Here is a 20,645-nt window from a genome sequence, read left to right on the forward strand (position 1 = left end):
CCATATCACGTCACTTGAAGTCGCATCAGCAAATTTTGGCAAACGTGAAATCCAACATGAATTTGAGTTCCGTGGAGTCTGCGATCAACAGAAAGGCGATGTTGACAATCTAAGATTCAGATTCCCGCTTGCTAGCGACGCAACTCACCTACCATGATCACTGTCGCCAAAACTTCATCAGTGGCACAAGACATAGTCTGTTAAGATCTATGCAGCCGGTTTTATGCATAGTTTCACCGAAAGCATTTCTGTGAACGTAGGAACGAACTTTATACTATAAGTCCTCTCCTTTATTCTAATCAGATTCAGCAAGATATATGTCAGAAAAATGCCATGGATGTATATGTTGTTATTTATATAGACAATGGTTACGTGCATATCTCCTTGTCTAGGGTTCTTGAGTATCACCATATATTGTAAGGGTTTATTAAACTAAATACATTTTGATTTTTACACACTGGCTACGCGCTTTATTGAACACGGCCCAGTGTCGACGTTCACGCGCAGGAATTTATTGCTCTAAGTGTTCAAAAATCAAGGTAGAAGACGGAAAGAGACAAAAATTTAAAGTCAAATGCTTGAGGGTGACAAAAAACAAACTCACTTTATTCTTGACTAAAAATTAAGAGTTCAAGTAGTATGTGCCTCGAAAGTGTGAAAGACATACTTTTGCTCTAAGTTTCCTCAATGAATCTTTTAACAATTCTCGTACCACATCAAGAATAATAGTTAGCGGCAAACGTGCAGAGTTTGGTACAAGAGAAACAAATAACCTTACATTTTTAAAGGGAAAAATACAATTTTTGATTTCCGACAAACGAAGACGGTGAAAATATATCTAACTATACTAAGAGTTTAAAAATTAGCCCATAAGTGGGATATCAGGAAAGTATGTACAAGATTGAAAGTCCAAATATCTGTCCCCGGGGTGCATTCTTCCTTAAAAATGAACCTTTCGAAATACGAAGTGAAGTTGTTTCCAAACATTCTATATCTAAGACCTTCAAGGAGGACACAGGAGCTTGATTCATATCCTACATGTAGGACCGGTACTTAATATGTGTCATTGCCACCGAACACGGTGAAGTGGAAGAGAATGCCATACATGTATTGCACATATGTTTGGTGTGTGCAACAGATGTTATAATTTTTTTATATTTCTCTCTCATTAACAGGCGGAAGGTTAATCTGGCGACCTCTTTTCTTTTATATCGTACCGTAAGTATTGAAACCTGTGACATGAATGGTACATTCTCATTGGATGTGTGGGCACAATTTTCGTATCATCAATCAAACACATACATTTTCTTTCATGCCAGTAAAGTGAGAGTAAACTCGTGTTTATTGTCAGAGATGTATGACACATTTTTCTTTCTGATTGAATTATTAGTATGTTGCATTATAAATGTATGCATCATCAATAAGAATACATAAAGATTTCCATTTAGAGGTTGAGGTTATCCAATCTTCAAACGATTTGCTAAATTTGAGAAATCGTCCTGCCATCTCCAAGACCATGAGACAGAAAATAAGGGCAGTTGACGGTTGTGAAACGATTTGAAGTTTTCAGCACTTAGGTCCCGGGGCAAGTATTGGGCCGTTCAAAACAATGAATTATCTGCGAAAATCTGAATTGGTTTATCATTAAAGTGTGTATATAATGTCCTGATATTGGCAAATGCTTTGACAGGAAATTTTAATAACGTTTATTCCCATACAAAGGCTGGGGTACTTTCGGTCGAAATTTGCATCAAAGATTGAAAACAATAAACTCGAGAAATATGCCTTAATGTTCTTTTATTGCAGATACTAAAGGTAGTTTTCGAATCGAAATTGAAAGATTTAACTTTTGGCCAGACGTTTCGCAGAGATACTTTAAATAATCCTTTTTAAAATAAAGAATAAAAATCAGGGGTCAAGCTGCATTTTCTCTACCAAATTACGGACCAATATTTACCAACTCTTCAAATTCAATATGGCCGCCATCCCTGTGCTATTTCCACGGGGAAAATAAACATTCTATTTCGACAAAAGTAAACCAGTAACACCTATATTGAATCCATAAGCGTCAAATGAGCTCCCCCCCCCCCCAACAAAAGTGGTAGACTAAAGAAATATTCAAATAATTTTAGAGGCCGAATTTCTGTTCATGAGGCAGATTCTCTAATTTTGGGGATCAATTTCTTTGCGACAAATGTGTCACTCTCAGGTAACCTTTAGCTTTCATATCAAGATATACTCTGTGAAACAAAGCCAAGATGTGTCTTCGCTAGCATGAAAATGCCATCATTGGGTTAAGAAATCACTCATCTAATAGAAAAACTCATTCCAATCTATCTTTGCTAACTTGCTTGCTCGCTCGACAGAAACCACATGTGGAAATACATACTACATCTAATCAATTACAAAAACAAATAGTATAAGGTATACGTGACTGTGTACCGCTATATACTTGCCACGTTATACGAACTCTTACATGATTATATACACACAGAAAAGATTTGCAAAACCATATGAGTCAAAATGAATATTGGAATACTATCGCCAGGAACTGTGCTGCAGATTCAGACGTCCTAAGTTACAACAGTATTAAGGAAGTACAATCTGTATATGGGACACCCACTCAATCTCGAGGCAGTGAACAGTACAGAAGGAGGCTAATACAAAGACACAAGGCAACAAATCACAGTGCTTTGAGGTGAATAGTATATCTATGAGACCTTAGGGAAAGGGTCTAGCCAATCAATGAGTTGTAAATGGACCTTGTACAATCACAAATACTGATCACCATGTGGAGGTATATTTGTCTAGGACATAAATGGTAAGTCATATTGAAACAGGATTGGGTAATGTTATATTTTCTCAGCCGTGTTGTGCCACCAAATACTAGTCAACAGCGGCACTCACACAAATACTGCTAGACAGTGTAGCATGCTCCCACTCTGGTGCTTTGGAGTTCTATTGAAGTATTAAGATTATTACGAAAATGTCATGTGTCCCTATTTATATACATTTCAACTCAGATTGCTTCAAACAAGACGTTTACAACGAAAGGGTCAAATATTATTGTTTTGGACTACTTATTTTACAACTGGAAGTGTGTCGGCGTCCTTCTTCGGATAGAATGCAATTAATGATTGCCATTCTAGCAGAATTTTTTAGCAATGTCTCTTATATCGGGGAAATCCTCCACGACGTCGAAATTCTTTCCTCTTTGAAATGCTCTTCTCTCGCGAAACACAAACGTCGACCAATTTGATTTCCCAATGCCGATGAATACTTTGCTTCCTTAAAAATAACAACAAACGATATCACTGTATGGCATATCTGGTAACAAAACAGTATTACAGCGGAAAGATCATATATACACACACACACACACACACACACACACAACACACACACACACACACATATATATATATATATATATATATATATATATATCAGTTATAGTCAAGTAATAGTGATGACCTCGTTCGGTAGTAAATCACAGTTTCACGCTGTTACACGATCATCAGACAACTGCTTGTGTTGCTCTTGTCAGCGCATATGGTAATTCACTGATGGATTGCATACCATCTATCCGCATACCATCTATCTATATATATACCATATATATATATATATATATATATATATATATCATATTTATGTATAGGATAAAGCCCGAGTACGAGGGCTCTTCTGCTATATAAAGTCCAACCTAACGATAAAATGTCGAGGCCGCAGGCCGAGACATTTTATCGTAGGGTTGGACTTTATATACCAGAAGAGCCCGAGTACGAGGGTTTTATCCGACTTAAAAACTATCGCCCCTAACTGATATATTTTCGTTTTCAATGTGTTTACGTCAACCGTCCCCTTTATCAATGTAACATGTTTAGGATATGAATTAAAACTTTTATTTGTGAAATAGCCTTCCAATGTAATGGAACATCCTATAAATGCCCTAGGGCACATTATATAAATGCCCTAGGGCACAGCAGATTTTGTGTTGCAGCTGGTTTCCGCTGTGTTACCAAATTTGAATATTAAAACGTACCAGATGTCTACAGAATATGACATGTTCACTTTTGATTGGACAGTACTTTACTACAGCGCTGTCATTCGTTTCTGGAATTTGGTGACCAAGGCTTTATGAGTAGATAAAACACCCTGAATTGAGCACTTTGATTGGTCAATCAACAGTAGATAGTTTTTAAATATATATATATATATATATATATATATATATATATATATATATATATATATATATATATATATATATATATATACCATATGCACTTAGAAGAGGAACACCAGCAATTATGTGATGATCGTGTAACAGAGAGTAACTCTGAGTCAAAACCGCAATTATCAGACACATATATACGGTTGATACGGTTTTACAGACAAAACATGTCGCAATGACAGTGAGACAATATATATATATATATATATATATATATATATATATATATATATATATATATATATGTGTGTGTGTGTGTGTGTGTGTGTGTGTGTGTGTGTGTGTGTGTGTGTTCGACTGTGGTTTTCAGGTTGGTTCAGGTTGTCCCGAGTGTTGTCGGTTACGTGGTTATGACATATTCTTTTATAGAGTATTACACACGTACTGATCTGCTGGTTCAAATAGTTTATTGTATTGGAAATCCAAATCCAAAGTAAATACATTGACAGCTGACGGCCTAAACATTCACAACTATAGCTGCTCCCATCGTCTTTATTCAAATTCCAACACTTGTGGCGCCTTTAATTTACAGTCACACTATAAAAAAACGTAAACCCATTCTCTCAGATTTGTGCGTGTGTACACAGACAAATAGAAGAAACAGACTAGCAACGCGGCATGGCTTTTGTTCCATGGTCGTCTCGGTAGACTAAGGCCTTTTAATATTAAAATGAGCATCACAGCTGTTAAATTTTTTTTTGAGACCTTTGTTCGTGATTGATAATTGCGTGAGATTATGCAAAAAGTTCGACGAGAGGGCATCGTGCTGCCAGTCGCGTAGCAACCATACTTACTTTGTGAGCTCTCAGGGCAGAAACACTGCTTCACGCCAATCAAAACATAACACGCCTGCTGTTTCATAAACATGTCCTTCAATGACCGACTTTTAATAGACGATATGACTGACCGTAAACCATTGAGTAAAACCAGACAGTATCGATAGAAGATTTTCAAATTTGGTTGAAACACACTCATTATATATTCATAAAAATGTGAGAGGAATTTTTAAAATGGTAAAACTCACTTTCCCGAAGCTCAAAACTTTCCCGTTTTCGCCAGCACGCCGATTCTACTCAGCACCACATGACAACAATAACACAAACTTTGCCGAACATACTTTAGCTTAAAAAATTGTCGAAAATCCGGAAACTACCGAAGGGTGCATGGTCGGCAGTCTTCGGAAAAGCGAGGCGAGAACTACCTGAGGCGAGGCGAACATGGATGACTTACGTAACCGCTTCACGCCTTGAACAATACCCGTTGCCAGTCTCTTTCTATTTGTCTGTGGTGTGTAATACTCTTTAAAGGAATATATATATATATATATATATATATATATATATATATATATATATATATATATATATATATATATATAATATATATATATATATATATATAATATATATACATATGTATATACATATTATATATATATATGTATATATATATATATACATATATATATATATAATATATATATATATATATATATATATATATATATATATATATATATATATATATATGTATTATACTTTGTTGGGTTACTTACTTGCGCAGATTTCCTGCTCGATCAGAGATATGAAATAATCATCGTCACCAAACGTATCAATATCAGCATTGTGTAGATTTATGACGTCATCAATTGTAATGATACTTGTCAAATTATGAGCAGCGAATTGGTTCAAAACATTCTGAATGAAAACAAAGGTTTGATAAATAATGCAGTTCCAAGTCACGTATAACAATATACTAGAAATGCCAGATGGTAACTGATAATGAGCGGCAAATTTGGTATTCCCCATGGGCTTTGGTGAAGAGGGTTGTGGTGGTAGATTGCGTGTAATTTATATTGGCAAGGTGTTCTTGGAGTTCTGTTGCATCTTCATTATAGAGGTCATCGATGGAAACATTTGTCTGTATCTTAATTTTTGACTCGCTACGATGGTTTTAGATATCTGTCTTTGGGGACAGGAAGATGAGGAAGATACGTGGGCTTGTCGGTTGTTTGCTGTAGACTTTGCCGTTGTTTTAAATGACTATAGTGATGGTAAGTGTTTGGTACTTGACAAAGTACGATGGTTTCTGTGCAGGAAGTAAGGAATTTTGTGAGGTCATGAGTTGTGTACGGCCAAGGGAATAGTCGTCAAGGGTGTGTCTCTAATTTCCCCTTAACGGTCTTTACGTATACAATAAATTTTACAGATTCAACTTTGGTTCCCATGGCTGTATAGCTTGAAGTTGGATGACGTTTTCACCGTTGAACTTGAAGTAATTTCTCGATAGAATGAATTCTAGCATTTCTACATTGAGATCTGCATGGGCAACTTAATTTAAGGTCTTCTTGTCATATTTAATTCCATAGTGATGTAACTGCATAAAGGACAAGTCAGTTTTGTTTTCCATTTGGTTACTAGGAAGGGTCAAAACACCTGGCGTTTCTATCCACACTTAAAATATTTTGAACTTGAATATGATAATAAACGATGTACCTGTCTTGATGACACACCCTTATCTTTAAAATAATAGTATATTCACATAACTTTGTTGATGCTTTCTTGATTTCTAAAGGCTTCCCTATGTCTCACAGCTACAAACAGCGTTTTCCATTTGCCTTGTCATTAAAATTTAACCAAATCACTCATATGTTGAACTCTAAATGCAGAAGCAGTCACATCTTATGTCTGGTCTAACATTCAAATCTGACTGATGGGTAGCTATCTAACTATCTAGCTATCTATCTAGCTAACCATCTGCACTAATTGTCGTAGTAATGAAACGTTAAATCTTGCCTTGTTCATATCTAAGAAACCTTCAAGTATAATAAGGTTATTTTAAGCAGCCGTTTCGTGTACAAAGTTATTTTTATAGTTACAGCTTGAGAGGTTGAAATAAAATTGACAGACTGCAGTGAAAATTTTGTGAAAGTGCCCGGAAGTCACACAAATAAATAACTTTCGAAACTTACCTCACGAGGTTCTCCTGGGGCACTGGCCATGAAAATGCAACCTGTTTTCTCTTGTGACATAATCGACGGAATGTGTAATGCTATGCACTCCAAAATTCTGTACTGCATCTGCAAAAGCTCACGGCACTTGGGATCAATGATACCCGATTGACTACCGACACGACAGCTACAACCGTAGAATGATAGAGAAATGGGAGCAAGTATAAAGCAAATAACTTAGTTAGAATTGTATTACTCAATACGTAGACGGAACATATGCTCTTCTTTAAAAGTCGATCGGAGCCATCATATGCAATGTTTAAACTTAAACACGATTGGAACTAATTTGGAAAAATTGGATCTTCAAATTTTTCAAATTTCTCAAAAGTGTTAAGTGCCATATTGCTGAATGTTGCAATATTACAAATTATTCATAAAAAACAAGTGTTGGGGAAACTTAAAAAGAAAAGCATATAGCTTACATTTGCAGGTTAACCATCCAATTATCCCAAATTAGTTCCAATCGTGTTACTTGGGTTACCGACTGTCGGGTGTAATTTTTCGGTTCTGAATACAACTTTAAAAAATTTGCACAGCAAACGATTTGAAATTTTTTTCAAGTTCAATTGCTTTGCACAAATGAGTAAATACCTACAAATTGTAAATTTTAGTGCTTTCTTTAACATTTAATTTCTGTATATCAACTGTGAAATTGCTTTTTCGTCTTGACGTATAACGACAAGAATAAAATCCCATACTTTGCCCAGGAAGTTGACAAATTCAGTTTGTGCATATGTTAATGATTGTAATGTAGCAGACGACAAAGGAAATAGAAAAGTCACACGAAAACCATCGTACAAAGGTTTCACATCTATCCCTTAGTGACATTTAGAATGGTAAGAATAACGCAACCTTGCATTGATAAAGGTGATATACTCACAATTCGCCCGTCTTGTTCCTCCAATGAAAACCTAATATGGGTTTCCCATCGCACATTCTCGGTAAGACGTCGACAACAGCTTTCTGCAAAAACGACGTTCTCACCAAACGTCGGTCGATAGCGCATGATATCATTGCTTCGTTTGGTAGGTGGACTCTTTCGAAACCTATAGGTAATACCATTACTACGCAACTCTCGTCAGCAGTTTCCTCCATCGCACGCCATGATTCCGGTATCGATTTCGGGAAAGTGACCAACTCAATATCAGGGATGTCAACATTTTGCCTTTTACGTAGCCAGTTTCTGCTCTCCTGGTAATACTGTGCGATTGGTTTATATGCATATCTCGCCCAATGATAAAATGTCCAAGCGGTTTTAATGTGCGAGCCGCATCTCTCTCTGAAATCCTCCATGCTTACAGCCGGTATAAATTGTCTGAGTACGCTTACATTGAATGTTTCCTCAAAAAGAACCTTTCCAATATGATATCTTGTACGATGATGCGTGAAATCCGATAAAACAATAGTTCTGTTTGTGTAAACTGCAAATGCTATGGCAATTTTAAGTTGTCTGTATTGAAAATTCGGTCCGCCTCCGCTATGCAGTATAGGTAGTAGGAAACGGTTTTGCATTGCTTGGCGTAATTTACGGGGTAGCGTGTACGAGTAATTAATTTGGTGAACATATTTCATAGATTTTGTTGTTGTTATTCCATCAGAATCCGTTGTGGCTGAGTAAGAAGTCCGCCCCGAAGTGAAAACTGATGAGAGAGCCTCAGGCATGGTTGTTGTCATGACGTCCGCTACAGGGATATGGAGTAAGGGGTGTGTAGTGACTATCTTACCGGTAGTAACCGAGGGCATGTACGTACTTGAAGATGCACCTTTCTTACTCCTCGCTGTCGAATTCCAGTTCTAAGATAAGAAAATTTCAGCATCGCTTTGTATGTAAACACTGTGATAAGATTACTCAAATCTACAAATGGCGACAGCCCGAAAATAGCGCGTATATCACTCTTGATCCCTGAGTGTTGACTTCGGAAATAAGTTCCATTTCAAAAGCGTCAAGAATTAAATGTAAAATATGACTGGAAATCATCAACAGTCCTTAAACTCTGTTCATCCCCATTTATGACGTTTTCTTTCAAAAACTCATAAAAAGGCTGTAGCATGCAGACGTTCATCTATTACAAGACACATGTTGCTGTAAAAATTTCACACAAATGGTGTTGGTGTGGTCACCTTGTCCATCAACTCTCTCTCTCTCTCTCTCTCTCTCTCTCTCTCTCTCTCTCTCTCTCTCTCTCTCTCTCTCAGAGTCTCTGAAAAGCAGCGAATGTAATCTCAAAGAGGGACTAAAATGGCAAATGAATCTACCTGACGTCACATGCAGTCTCGGCTCAAATCACTGTTACAGAAGGTCCCATTTACGGTAAATACCTTTCTTTACAGCAATCAGACAAATTTCAGACAATTCATTGAGAGAGGGTCAGTACAAACAGTCCGGTCCTTTCAAATACGCATATTTCAGAAATGTTCGGCCGTTCGCTGTTCAGGCGACTAGGGCGTTCCTAGCCAAGAAATATCTTTCGTCTCGAGGAGATTGTAAATAAAAAATCGTGGTTCATAGGGCAAAGTTACAGAACAGGTGAAAGTATCCAAGAATGTCACTTCAACCTTAAGATTCAACATGAGCTGAGCGATTCCTTCCGACCTGAAGATTAAGTACCCAATTACTTATAGGTATACAGTCACCTGTAATCTAAATATGCCCATATATGGTCAAAGGGGCGTATGAAAAAATAGCCAAAAGATACAGCTTTAAAGGCAATCGAATAAAACTGTCATAGCGGACACTATTTCAAAACGATTAGATGCTCTCTTCTTACCTTCTGCCGGTTGTTTGTCGCGACGGTTTCGTCCCTCCGGGTAAACACTTTACCAGATTCACAATATGTGCTGTATCGAAGTGAATACAATACAACGGGGACGGTCGCCAAACAGACGAGGAAGAAGAAAGTGAGTTTGAATTTCGCCAAGGCATGCAGCATATTAAATGTTCCGAGCTGTAATGGAAGTTTTAATTGACAAAAGCTTTCGGCACTAGTACAGGGTTCGTCTTGTAAAGTGGCGTCAAATAGAAGAAAACATTGAAAGTACAACATATATCCGTGGTTTTAGAAACGAAAACGCCTCTTTCGACAGAAATGAGTAGACTTTACAGAGCAGATCGCATCCGTTGAAACTGAATATTGTTGGCTCGTAGTAATGGTATACTCATTTATCTTCCTCACTGATGAGAGTACTTTATCAGCATTTGGTTCGTGTTGAAATGCTATCTAGAATCAAACATGTACCCCAGCAGCTGACGATGTAATCCAGAGAACAAGCATATGGTATTCATCGAATGATTGATTTGTCGGCGTCCAATCTGCTACTGCCATAATGGTCCAACGGAATTCTATTGATCACTCGCCCATGGTTAAATGTTCTTCACTGATAAAAATTGTGCAGTGGTAATTTCTAGAAAGCTGCTATTTATTTTTATTTAGCTACTTGTCTTTTGTGATATTTTTCGTCAAGATAATGTGAAATTGACGGCATTAAGATAGACTGCTCCTCGGGAACAGATATGCTGACTCTCAAATATTTCCAATACTTCGCTGGTCTACCCTTATGGTGTCTCATATTAAAGCTCTTTGAATAATAGATATTTTCTTAGTTATTTTGTGGAAAGTAGAAAATCATTTTTCCCAAAGAGTTAACACAGGGATGGCGGCCATGTCAAGTATGGGTAAATGCTTGGTAATTTGTTTCTCTGGTTCCAAACTCCGCGTGGTGATGACCCCTGATTTTTATTCTTGATTTGAAATTGGTTAGAGAATGACGTTTAAGTCGTCCACTTCCGAGGCGCGTACAAGCATAAAACCCTTCCTCCAAAAGCATAGAAGTGCATCATGAAAAATAATGTGACAAGTCTTGCATGGGTATAATAAGCTCAACATGTAAAAAACAACTCATATACCAAGGAATATGAAAGCCAATTGTGGAAGGTTCAAAGAGTAGAACAAACAGCGATGCTCTTCTGGTAGCATATGGCCACAAGGGGTAATAAACGGGCGCTATAGCCCGAATAAAGACCAGATTATAGGTGTTATGACATTTTGTGTCACAACAGTCCATTGTGACAAGTTTACTCGGCGATATTTCCACAGCTGTTACGGTTGTACGTGGTACCACTTTCTTTCAAAATATTCTTGGCATATATACCTAGCAACATCCTTGGTTGCACTTGAATCGTTTTGTCGTTGAGCTGTTCAAGTTCCTATGCTGTTGGAATGTAGGGAAATCTGTTTTAGAAAGAGGCTTGTCGCTAATCCCGGAAGCACATCACGTTCTAGTCACCCGCCATTGTTACAAGGCTGCAGACGACATAACGGTCATGTGACCGGATACTTTCCCAACTTTGGGCAAAACTGTTTCAAAAAATACCCTCTGATGTCACTTTTGTCGATTCAGTTGGGACTGGACGTATCTATTTTCTCGTTACGTGACGTATTCTGGCGAATCGCGACACGGAATGAGCAGGTGGCGAAGTGTTGTGACTAACACCCTCATGATTGCATCAGCAAATTTTGGTAAACGTGAAATCCAAGATGAATTGGAGTTCCGTGGACTATGCGATCAACAGGAGGGCAATGTTGACAATCTGAGTTTCAGATTCCCACTTGCCAACGACGCAAGTCGCCAACCATGATCACAGCAGTCGAAACTTTGGCAGTGGCGCAAGACATAGTCTGTTGAGATATATATACGGCCAGTTTTATGCTTTGATAGATAGATAGATAGATAGATTTATTGTATTTCTAGGCCTCCGGCCCCTATACAAAGGAGTTACATTCCAGATGAAATAATTACAAATGAACATTTTCAAATAATTATGGAAAAAAACCGCCAATATGCCAGGAACAAAACAAGATTAATTTACATAACATATCACTTCTTTACGTAAATGAAAAGCCTTATAAATGTATGTGTATATCTGACGTAATAATTCTTTATCAGATGTGCGTAAAAGGCGATAAAATTTACAAAGATTAGGATGTATAATAAAGTCACTGGGAAGATATCTTATTCGTAAATCTGTGTAAGCAGGGCATTCAAATAAAAATGGTATTCATCTTCAACCTTGTTTGATTTACAAATTTTACAAAATCTGACACTACATTGAGTACCACTTCGTCTGCCTTCTTCAACGTTTAATGGCAGACACGCACAACGAAAACATGCAAAAATTTGGCGGAATTTGAAATTACAATTCATAAACAAATATTTTTCAGGTTCTAAAGCACTCTTAAAACAAGTATACGAACGCATTTTTTGTTTTCTATTCAAATTTGCCCACCATTGCTGTTTAGCAACATCTTGGACTCTAGTAAAAAATTCATACAAAAACCTTTCCTTGTTACCCACTTCCTGGGCTAGCCATACGTAACCAAAACCGTATGAATACAAAATATGTTTTATTGAAGTTGCCCAGTTCTGCTTGCCAAGAGAATTTAAATTATATAGCATGACGTAAGCTTGGCGTGGCAACCTATTTTGTGGCAGTTCAGTTAACTTAAGCCAAAATTTCACACAGCGTTGCAGAGTTCTGACAAAAATGGGTAATCTACCACATTCTCCAAGCACTGCTTCATTCGTTGCACTGGAAGGCAGACCCAAAAATAACCTACACCATTTACGTTGTACCTTCTCAGCTTTGTCATAGTATTGATAACCCCATATTTCTGACCCATACATTAAAATGGGGAGAATCATTGAATCAAATAACTGAAAATGAATTTTAAAAGGAAAACCATTCAACTTTTTGGAAGAAGCATATAATGCCGTTAACGCTTTGTTGGCTTGGTCAGTAAGTGTCGATACTGCTTTCCCCAAGTATTTCTAGATGAAAGTAACAAACCCAGATACTTATAATAACTTACAACATCAAACATTTGACCGTTTAAAAACCACTTTTCAGAACGTGCTCTATGGCCACCTCTGCGGAAAACCATAACTTTGGTCTTATCAATGTTTACTTTCATTTCCCATTTTTTACAGAAAAGACTTAAAACATCAATTAACTTTTGTAGATTTACAACACTGTCTGCAAAAATGGCAACATCGTCAGCAAATAACAGAGCAAATAAATTATAAATGTCTTGTGTTAACTGAATCCCCAAATTACCAGAATTTACTAGCATGTCGTTCAGTTCTTCAATAAAAAAGGTAAAAAGTATTGGGCTCAGCATACAGCCTTGCCTAACCCCTACAGGACAATCAAAATATTGTGATACATAAGACCCTGATTTAACACAAGACTTGACATTTGAATACATAGAATGTAAGATATACAACATTTACCTGATACACCAAGAAGTGACAATTTATACATAGCAAGGAATGATTCACTCTATCAAAAGCCTTTGAAAAATCTACAAAAAGGCAATAAAATTTTCCACCAGGTCTACCAAGGTATTTTTGGGTAATCGCATGTAGAAACAAAAATGTTATCGACAGTGCTGTGGTTCTTACGAAAGCCTGCCTGATAGTCAGACCTTATGTTATTGGACTCTGCCCAGATAGATAATCTTTCGTTTAAAATTGATGTAAAAATTTTTCCAAAAACATTAAGCAGTGAGATTCCTCTGTAATTGTTAACTTCGTTTTTATTCCCTTTTTTGAAAAGAGGGATAATGACACCTATAGCCAGTCCTCAGGAAAATCTCCTGTGTCAAAGATACTATAAATAAAATGAGAAGGAAAGGAGTAATAACAGCGGATGAAAATTTGAAAAATTCACCCGGGATTCCGTCAACTCCTGGAGATTTAGCAGATTTTAATCTTTTTAAACTTAACAGTATTTCATCTTCTGTAATACATTTATTTAGTTCTCCGTCCTCGGCTTGCATTTGAGAAGGCGATGAAACTAAATTACTTATAGCATCTTCGACAGTTTCACGAAAAGACTGGTCACTTACATCAGTGTCACTACATTGTACATAAAGGTTTTTAAAATAATCATACCATTCATTTAAACTGATGACATTTGAAGTATGGCCTTTACGGTTCATACATGTCTTCAAAATCTGCCATATGTCTGAAGAACCACCTTCCTTGAAAGCTTGTAACAGTTTCTCCTTAATGGCATCTTGATAGTTTGTTTTTTTAACTCTACAAGTCGCTTTAAAAACTTTCTTTGCTGTCAAATACTCTTTAAGTGAAGAATATGAGCTTGTTTTCCGAAAGTCCAGTTTTATGCATAGTTTCAACAAAAGCATTTCTGTGAACATAAGAACGGACGGTAATACTACAAGTCTTCTCCTTTGTTCGAATCAGATTCAGTAAGATGTACGTCAGAAAAATGCCATGGATGTACATTTTGTTATCCGCTGCCACCAAATATGTCACGTAGCGTGGTTGTGAAATAACTATTGTCGGGGTACGTGCACTCTGTGGCGTAGGGGCAGTAGACGTATAAGAGACGGCAACAATACACCGAAATATACTCTAAGTCGTAGCACTTTATTCAGCTGAGTAACATAAAGTTACACGGTAAAACTTCTATGTCTCACACTAGTCTAATAATAGGCATCAGTCACAGTCAGTGTCGTCTCGAGCGTCGCAACAGGTTCCGAACAGGTTCTACTCTAACACACTAAAATGCAGAGTTTATATTGGGTGAATATCTGGCTTTGTCATGACTTTGGTATGCGTCTATAATGAGGAACGTCACTCAAATCTAAGTACAAGGTTAACAGGATGGAAGTATCTCTCCACGCCGAGTTTGGCTGAGACTATCTGTCAACATAACGCAGGAGGTCTTCCTTAAGTGTCCGGTCGGTGTTAATGACTTAAACAGTTGTCAAAACAATACGTTCACTAAGAGAGGATGGACTCTCCTTCAGAGGTCACGAAAATAAACAAGAGAGAGGATTCTCACGATGTACTGTGAGCAGGGGTCACTGTCGGTCATTCATTGTCAGTCATACAAACTAAATTCAAGTCATAAAATATCATATAATATTAACTATCGAGTGGCTACGTCACAATATGTATATCTGCTTGTCTACGGTTCCTATCTCTGCGAGAGTTTCACATAAAACTACATACATTCTGATATTTATTACATGCCTCGATGTGAGTGCAAATCAGTGAATTGATTTGAATAGAAACATCTGGGATGTTAGCGGACCGGTGAAAGATGTACTAACAGGTCTCCACGGTTACCCATTCCAGTGAAGCCTTTCGACGTTTTGGACGTCAAACTAGACGCTTAACGCTAGATGTAAAATATCCATGCGCGCACTGCTATTTTGACTTTCGTTAAAATCTGTTTGATGCAGGTCGATAATGGTAAAATTGTTTGAAAATGCCCTGCATGTAACTACATGTCATATAGAATTAACTGTGAAGGGGCATGTAATAAAATATTATTGCCTGAATACATGGGTTTATGTGCCCTCGAAGCGAGAGAAAATTTGCCCGACACCAGGAGGGCAAATTGTTACTTGCTCTCGGGCACATAAACCCGTGTATTCAGGCAATAATATATATATAGTACACACTGACTACACACATTGAACACGGCCGAGTGACGACGTTCACGCGCAGGAATGCATTGCTCTGACTATTCGAAAATCAAGATAGAAGACGGAAAGAGAAAAAAAAAATTAAGTCAAATGCTAAATGGTGACAAATGAACCAAATCCATTTTAGTCTTCACTAAAACAGTAAGAGTTGAGGTAGTATGTGCCTCGAAAGTGAAAGACAAACTTTTGCTCTAAGTTTCCTCAATGAATCGTTCAAGTACCATATCAGAATAATAGTTAGAGGTCACCGTGCAGAGTTGGTACAAGAGAAACAAAAACCCTGACATTTTAAAGGAAAAATACAATTTTTGATTACCGACAAACGAAGACGGTGAAAAGATGTCTCATTTTACCTCCCATAATTGAGATGTCAGGAAAGTAGATGTACAGTACAAGGTCGAGAGTCCGAATATCGGTCCTCGAGGCCCATTCTTCCTTGAAAAATAAACCTTTCGGTGATGTTGCTAACTTTGGTTGTTAACCACGATGCATGTCGTTACTTGAGCACCCTTGATATTACCGTATTCAGAGGATTGGCGTGTTTAGGGTATTTCACCAACAGTCGAGCAGTGGCATTAGACGTTGGCATGCAACGAGTAAACCTTGAAACCATATGCTACGAGAGAGAGAGAGAGAGAGAGAGAGAGAGAGAGAGAGAGAGAGAGAGAGAGAGAGAGAGAGGGGGGCAGACAGACAGACAGAGATAGACAGCGATAGACAGACGGACAGACAGATGGAGGCAGATACGCAGACACACAGACACGCATACGGAGGTGCAATTTTGTCGGACCAAGTAATGTTAAATTCGCCAATGTCATTTCAATCATGCTTCAATTATTGCTTTCACATCAGCGGAATTTCAATGGCCCCAAAGTACACACACGTACCACTATATGAGTTGCATTTCATAAGTCTACTGATGTGTCGTGATGTTTAACCTTACCCTTGTGGTAAGAAATTAAACAAACAACTACCTGAAGATGAAATGTACATAAAGACACACAAGAAACCCTGTGCGGAAAGACAGTGACAGAAATTGCAACATTGGGTATCTCACCTGCCTAATGGCCTGTTCTTGTGAATATTGTTGAGGGTAGCACACTGTAGATCAACTTTTTAGTATTACATTAGCTTTCGGAGACAACAGTCTCCTTCATCAAATGTACTAGTGGAATAGACAAAGAAGCAAAAGGCCTGTTGTGACACATGGATGAGAAGCCGGACAGGTATTGTAGATAATTTGAGGTATTTAACTGAAGAACAGTTAACCTCTCTACGAATCGCTATGGAAGGAAAATTTGTCAACGTAGAAAATAAAAGAGATACCAAAGAAATCAAAGAAGAACTCGGAAAGGTGAAAGAAACAACTAGAAGAGGCTAGTGTTTCTATTTAGGAACCGGAACAAAAGGACAATGAACTTCAGAAGAAGGTCCAAGGACGGATATTGAGCAGGACAGACAGGAGGGAAACACTTCACAGCAATAATAATCTGATTTTCCTCGGTATCTCATAGGTAATGAAAATTAAAACAGTGACGACATAAAGTTAAGGGTTGTGTAGTGAGCTTGACTTAAGGATTATATTATTATTTGCCACGACTTTACTTCAGAATGCTTTTGACTCATCCTCCGAGAAGGAATTGAAATATAAAATATAAAGACATATTCAATATATTTTTGGCGGGAGAAATGTACGAAGTTCCTCATATATATTTTTACGAAATGCATTGCTATTGGTAATGCATCAACGGCAGCAGTTACTATGCACAAGGGAAAAAGAAAACGATTAAAGAGGTTATTCAAACTTTTAGTTATGCGATCCTTATGTCAACATTTTAACACGATTGGAACTAATTTGGGATAGTTTGATGGTGAAGTAATGTCGGTTCAATCTGCAAATGTAAGCTCATCTGCTTTTCTTTTAAATTTATGCACTTGATTTTATGAGTAATTTGTAATATTGCAACATTCAGCTACAAGGCACCTAACACCCTTGAGAAATTTAAAAAAAATATGAAGATCATCAAATTATACCAAATTACTTCCAATCGTGTTAAATACAAAATACAAAGCGCAGTATTCACCAATATCTAGGCTTTCAGAAAATATGTACCACCATGGGCATCTTCGCAAGCCATGGTCTCTTGTCCGGGCAGCTGGTAGTTAGTGGAAAGTAACTGAGCCGTGCGAGCGGACGATGTTTCCATGGTTACGAGATCAGGTTTTTGCATAGAATCAATGTTTTGATACTTGCTGCCATAAAATGAGTCTTGATGCAAATATATGGAACTACAAGATCTTATGCTTTGTACTCATACTTGACTTTGAAACTTGTAGAGAAAATTAACCTTTCTTGTTTTCCTGAACGTCTCAAAATTAAATATTCCCTTGGAATTTATACAGTGACAATGGCAGCAACTTTTGATTTTCAAATATCTAAAAACGTTAATACAAGATTGGACCTAATTTGAAATGATTTGATCTTTATAGTTTTCGAATTTCTCAAAAGTGTTAGGTGCCCTATAGCTGAATGTTGCAATATTACAAATCACTCATAAAATCAAGTGTGTAACTTAAAAAGAAAAACAGATGAGCTTACATTTGCAGATTAAATCGACATTACTTCATGATCCAATTATCTCAAATTAGTTCCAATCTTGTTTTAAGTGACTATCTTCCCTAATGGAAACAATTAGATAAATGACACATAAGTTTTGAGGTGCCCAGTATCTGGGAAATATGCTGTGGTTAGCGATTTCCCAAATTATACCTCACTAGGATGACACGGTCGGTAAAGCGGAGGTCTATCTTGTTGACAATTTCCTTTTGATACCGTGACTGTGATCTTACCAGTACCTCTATCTCATGGCTGGAGGAACTGTGGTTGTACACGTGGTTGCCCATGTATTACTATGCTGCAATCGGGTTTTTTGTAGATAAAACCTTCAAAGGCCACTAGTTAGCCTTCCCATCATTACGATGGACGTAAGGTTCGATCAGCATACCGTAAAGTTAATGATTCAACTGATCACGGACGGACAGAAGATAGTCGTTCACAGTATCGCTAATATCTTGTGTACGGCAGATTTGGCCCGAAAGCTGTTGCATGGTGTAGAGAGAGTAGGTTGCCATGGCAATTGCACCGTGAAATAAGGCTCTTGTCGCAAGGAGCATAGCAGTTATGAGTGGAAGCCATCGATGCCGGTTTATTCATTAAAGAGTGTCTTTTTTCTGTCTCCGAACTCGGCTATACGAGTACATCGAAACCACTTTGTTTTCAAACTTACCTTTTTTGTATGCTACACTGGGCCTAGACTGGAAGACCCGTCGCTCGAAGGCGCTCTTTCAGTCTACACTGGGCCCTTCGCCGTGTACGACGAACCTACAAGCGACTGTGGTACGGTCAAACGACCGAGTAAATCATCATATACGTTCAATTATTTCCACTTTTTACACTTTCGGTGACAGCGCCAACATTCGATCAGAATGAAAGAGTACGAATACTATAAATTTAACAAGAGGATGTTCATTAAAGCAGGACCAAGATAACGTGTAGTCTGTATAGTCGTGAGAGTTACCGAACGTGAAGCAATTGAAAAGTCCAATAGTGCCATAATTAAAAATAAAGGCTTGAAAATAGCATTAAAAAAATTCTCACTGTCTCTGATACATGTACACTTAAGGCTTTTGAGAAAATCATTTTGATTGATTCAGATGTCCTCAGAGAAGTTGAATAAATTTTGGTGAGAAATGACACATCCATTTACTCAGTAAATCTAATGTAACATCAAAGTTCAAAATGGCTCATTGTCCAACTTGATATAACTCAATTTAAACAGAATTTATCGTAAACGCGAAATAGCCCTTTTTTGACAAATTCTCTTCATCTTAGTCCTTCTCACTCGGAACGTTATAAGTGAAATGCATTTTAACAATGTTATTAAAGTAAATGAAATTCAGGGAGAAACAAAACAGTTTCCATTTGAATGGCAGACTCGATCTGCCTAAGTCAGCATATAATGTAAAAACCGACACGAGCCACGACATCTGAGCAGCAGCAACAAGATCTTGCTATCTCTGTAACAACAGAAGCAACGGGGCATCATAATCATTGGCGGCGCTTTTGGCGATGAAAATCCAAGATACTGCAGTGCATTTACATCAACTGTTGTAAATATTATCCGAGTCGACAATATGCGTGTTAAGGTTCAGTTTGATCGCTTTACTCTACAATCTCAAAATTGGGCCATTTTTCTTGGTTTGCTATTTGTTGCCTGTTGTTTTTTTGTTCGTTTATTCTTATCCTTTACACTACGGACTATCTCTGAGTGCAGCCTTTGCCTGTACTTGCTCGTGCTATATTTCGCCCATTTCCAGTGTATCCTAATTTCCTGTCTAAACAGAAAAGTTGAATTAATTTTTGTGTTAAATGACACAGCCTGCGGCTAGGGCCGTTGCTTCAATAATATCAAAATACCTAGCACAAGCAGATGATAGTACATTTCTATTCTTAACGTTGCGGTAGTCAGCAACCAGCTGTTACGTGGCTTTGACAAAACAGGTTTTAATCTTCTCTTAAAATACACTTTGACAATCAATAACGAGGAATAGGGCAACAGTGTTGTCACCGCTGGTCACCATGTATGATTGTTACTTTTGTCAATCTCATTTGTTAAGAAAAAACCTAATTGTCTCTGTAATAGGAAGAAAGACTATTCTGTAAAATATAAAAACAGACTTTTTAATAACACATTTCGAAATAAACATTTTTCACACAATCAAAAAATATCCATTCTCTCTTTAAATATCGAAAAAAAAGATACAGAACGTTTTTTCTGAAAAAGTAGGATTGAAACTGTCTGCTTGAATTAAAACTTGTACC

The 20,645-nt window shown here is 37.4% G+C and overlaps 1 protein-coding gene across 1 annotated transcript; it reads right to left on the reverse strand.

Moving 5' to 3' along the window:
* Positions 1–1,858: 1,858 nt before the first annotated feature.
* LOC139142928 (uncharacterized) lies at positions 1,859–8,183 on the reverse strand. Its single transcript, XM_070713125.1, has 4 exons — positions 8,128–8,183; positions 7,209–7,374; positions 5,793–5,934; positions 1,859–3,288 (listed from the first exon to the last, which is right to left on the reverse strand). The coding sequence occupies exons 1-4, from the start codon at positions 8,181–8,183 to the stop codon at positions 3,146–3,148; spliced, it is 507 nt and encodes a 168-aa protein (XP_070569226.1). The 3' UTR covers positions 1,859–3,145.
* Between the last annotated feature and the right edge of the window lie 12,462 nt (positions 8,184–20,645).

This window comes from Ptychodera flava, chromosome 10 (genome assembly GCF_041260155.1).
Source record: "Ptychodera flava strain L36383 chromosome 10, AS_Pfla_20210202, whole genome shotgun sequence".
In the NCBI taxonomy this organism is placed as follows: Eukaryota; Metazoa; Hemichordata; class Enteropneusta; family Ptychoderidae; genus Ptychodera; species Ptychodera flava.

What these genes read in the sequence shown, in the direction of transcription:
- LOC139142928 (XM_070713125.1), bottom strand. Translation starts at nt 8,183, where the DNA reads ATGTGCGATGGGAAACCCATATTAGGTTTTCATTGGAGGAACAAGACG. An exon ending in CCCCAGGAGAACCTCGTGAG is followed by an intron (nt 5,935 to 7,208) that starts GTAAGTTTCGAA and finishes GTTTTCATTCAG; the next exon opens with AATGTTTTGAACCAATTCGC. An exon ending in CGAGCAGGAAATCTGCGCAA is followed by an intron (nt 3,289 to 5,792) that starts GTAAGTAACCCA and finishes GTTATTTTTAAG; the next exon opens with GAAGCAAAGTATTCATCGGC.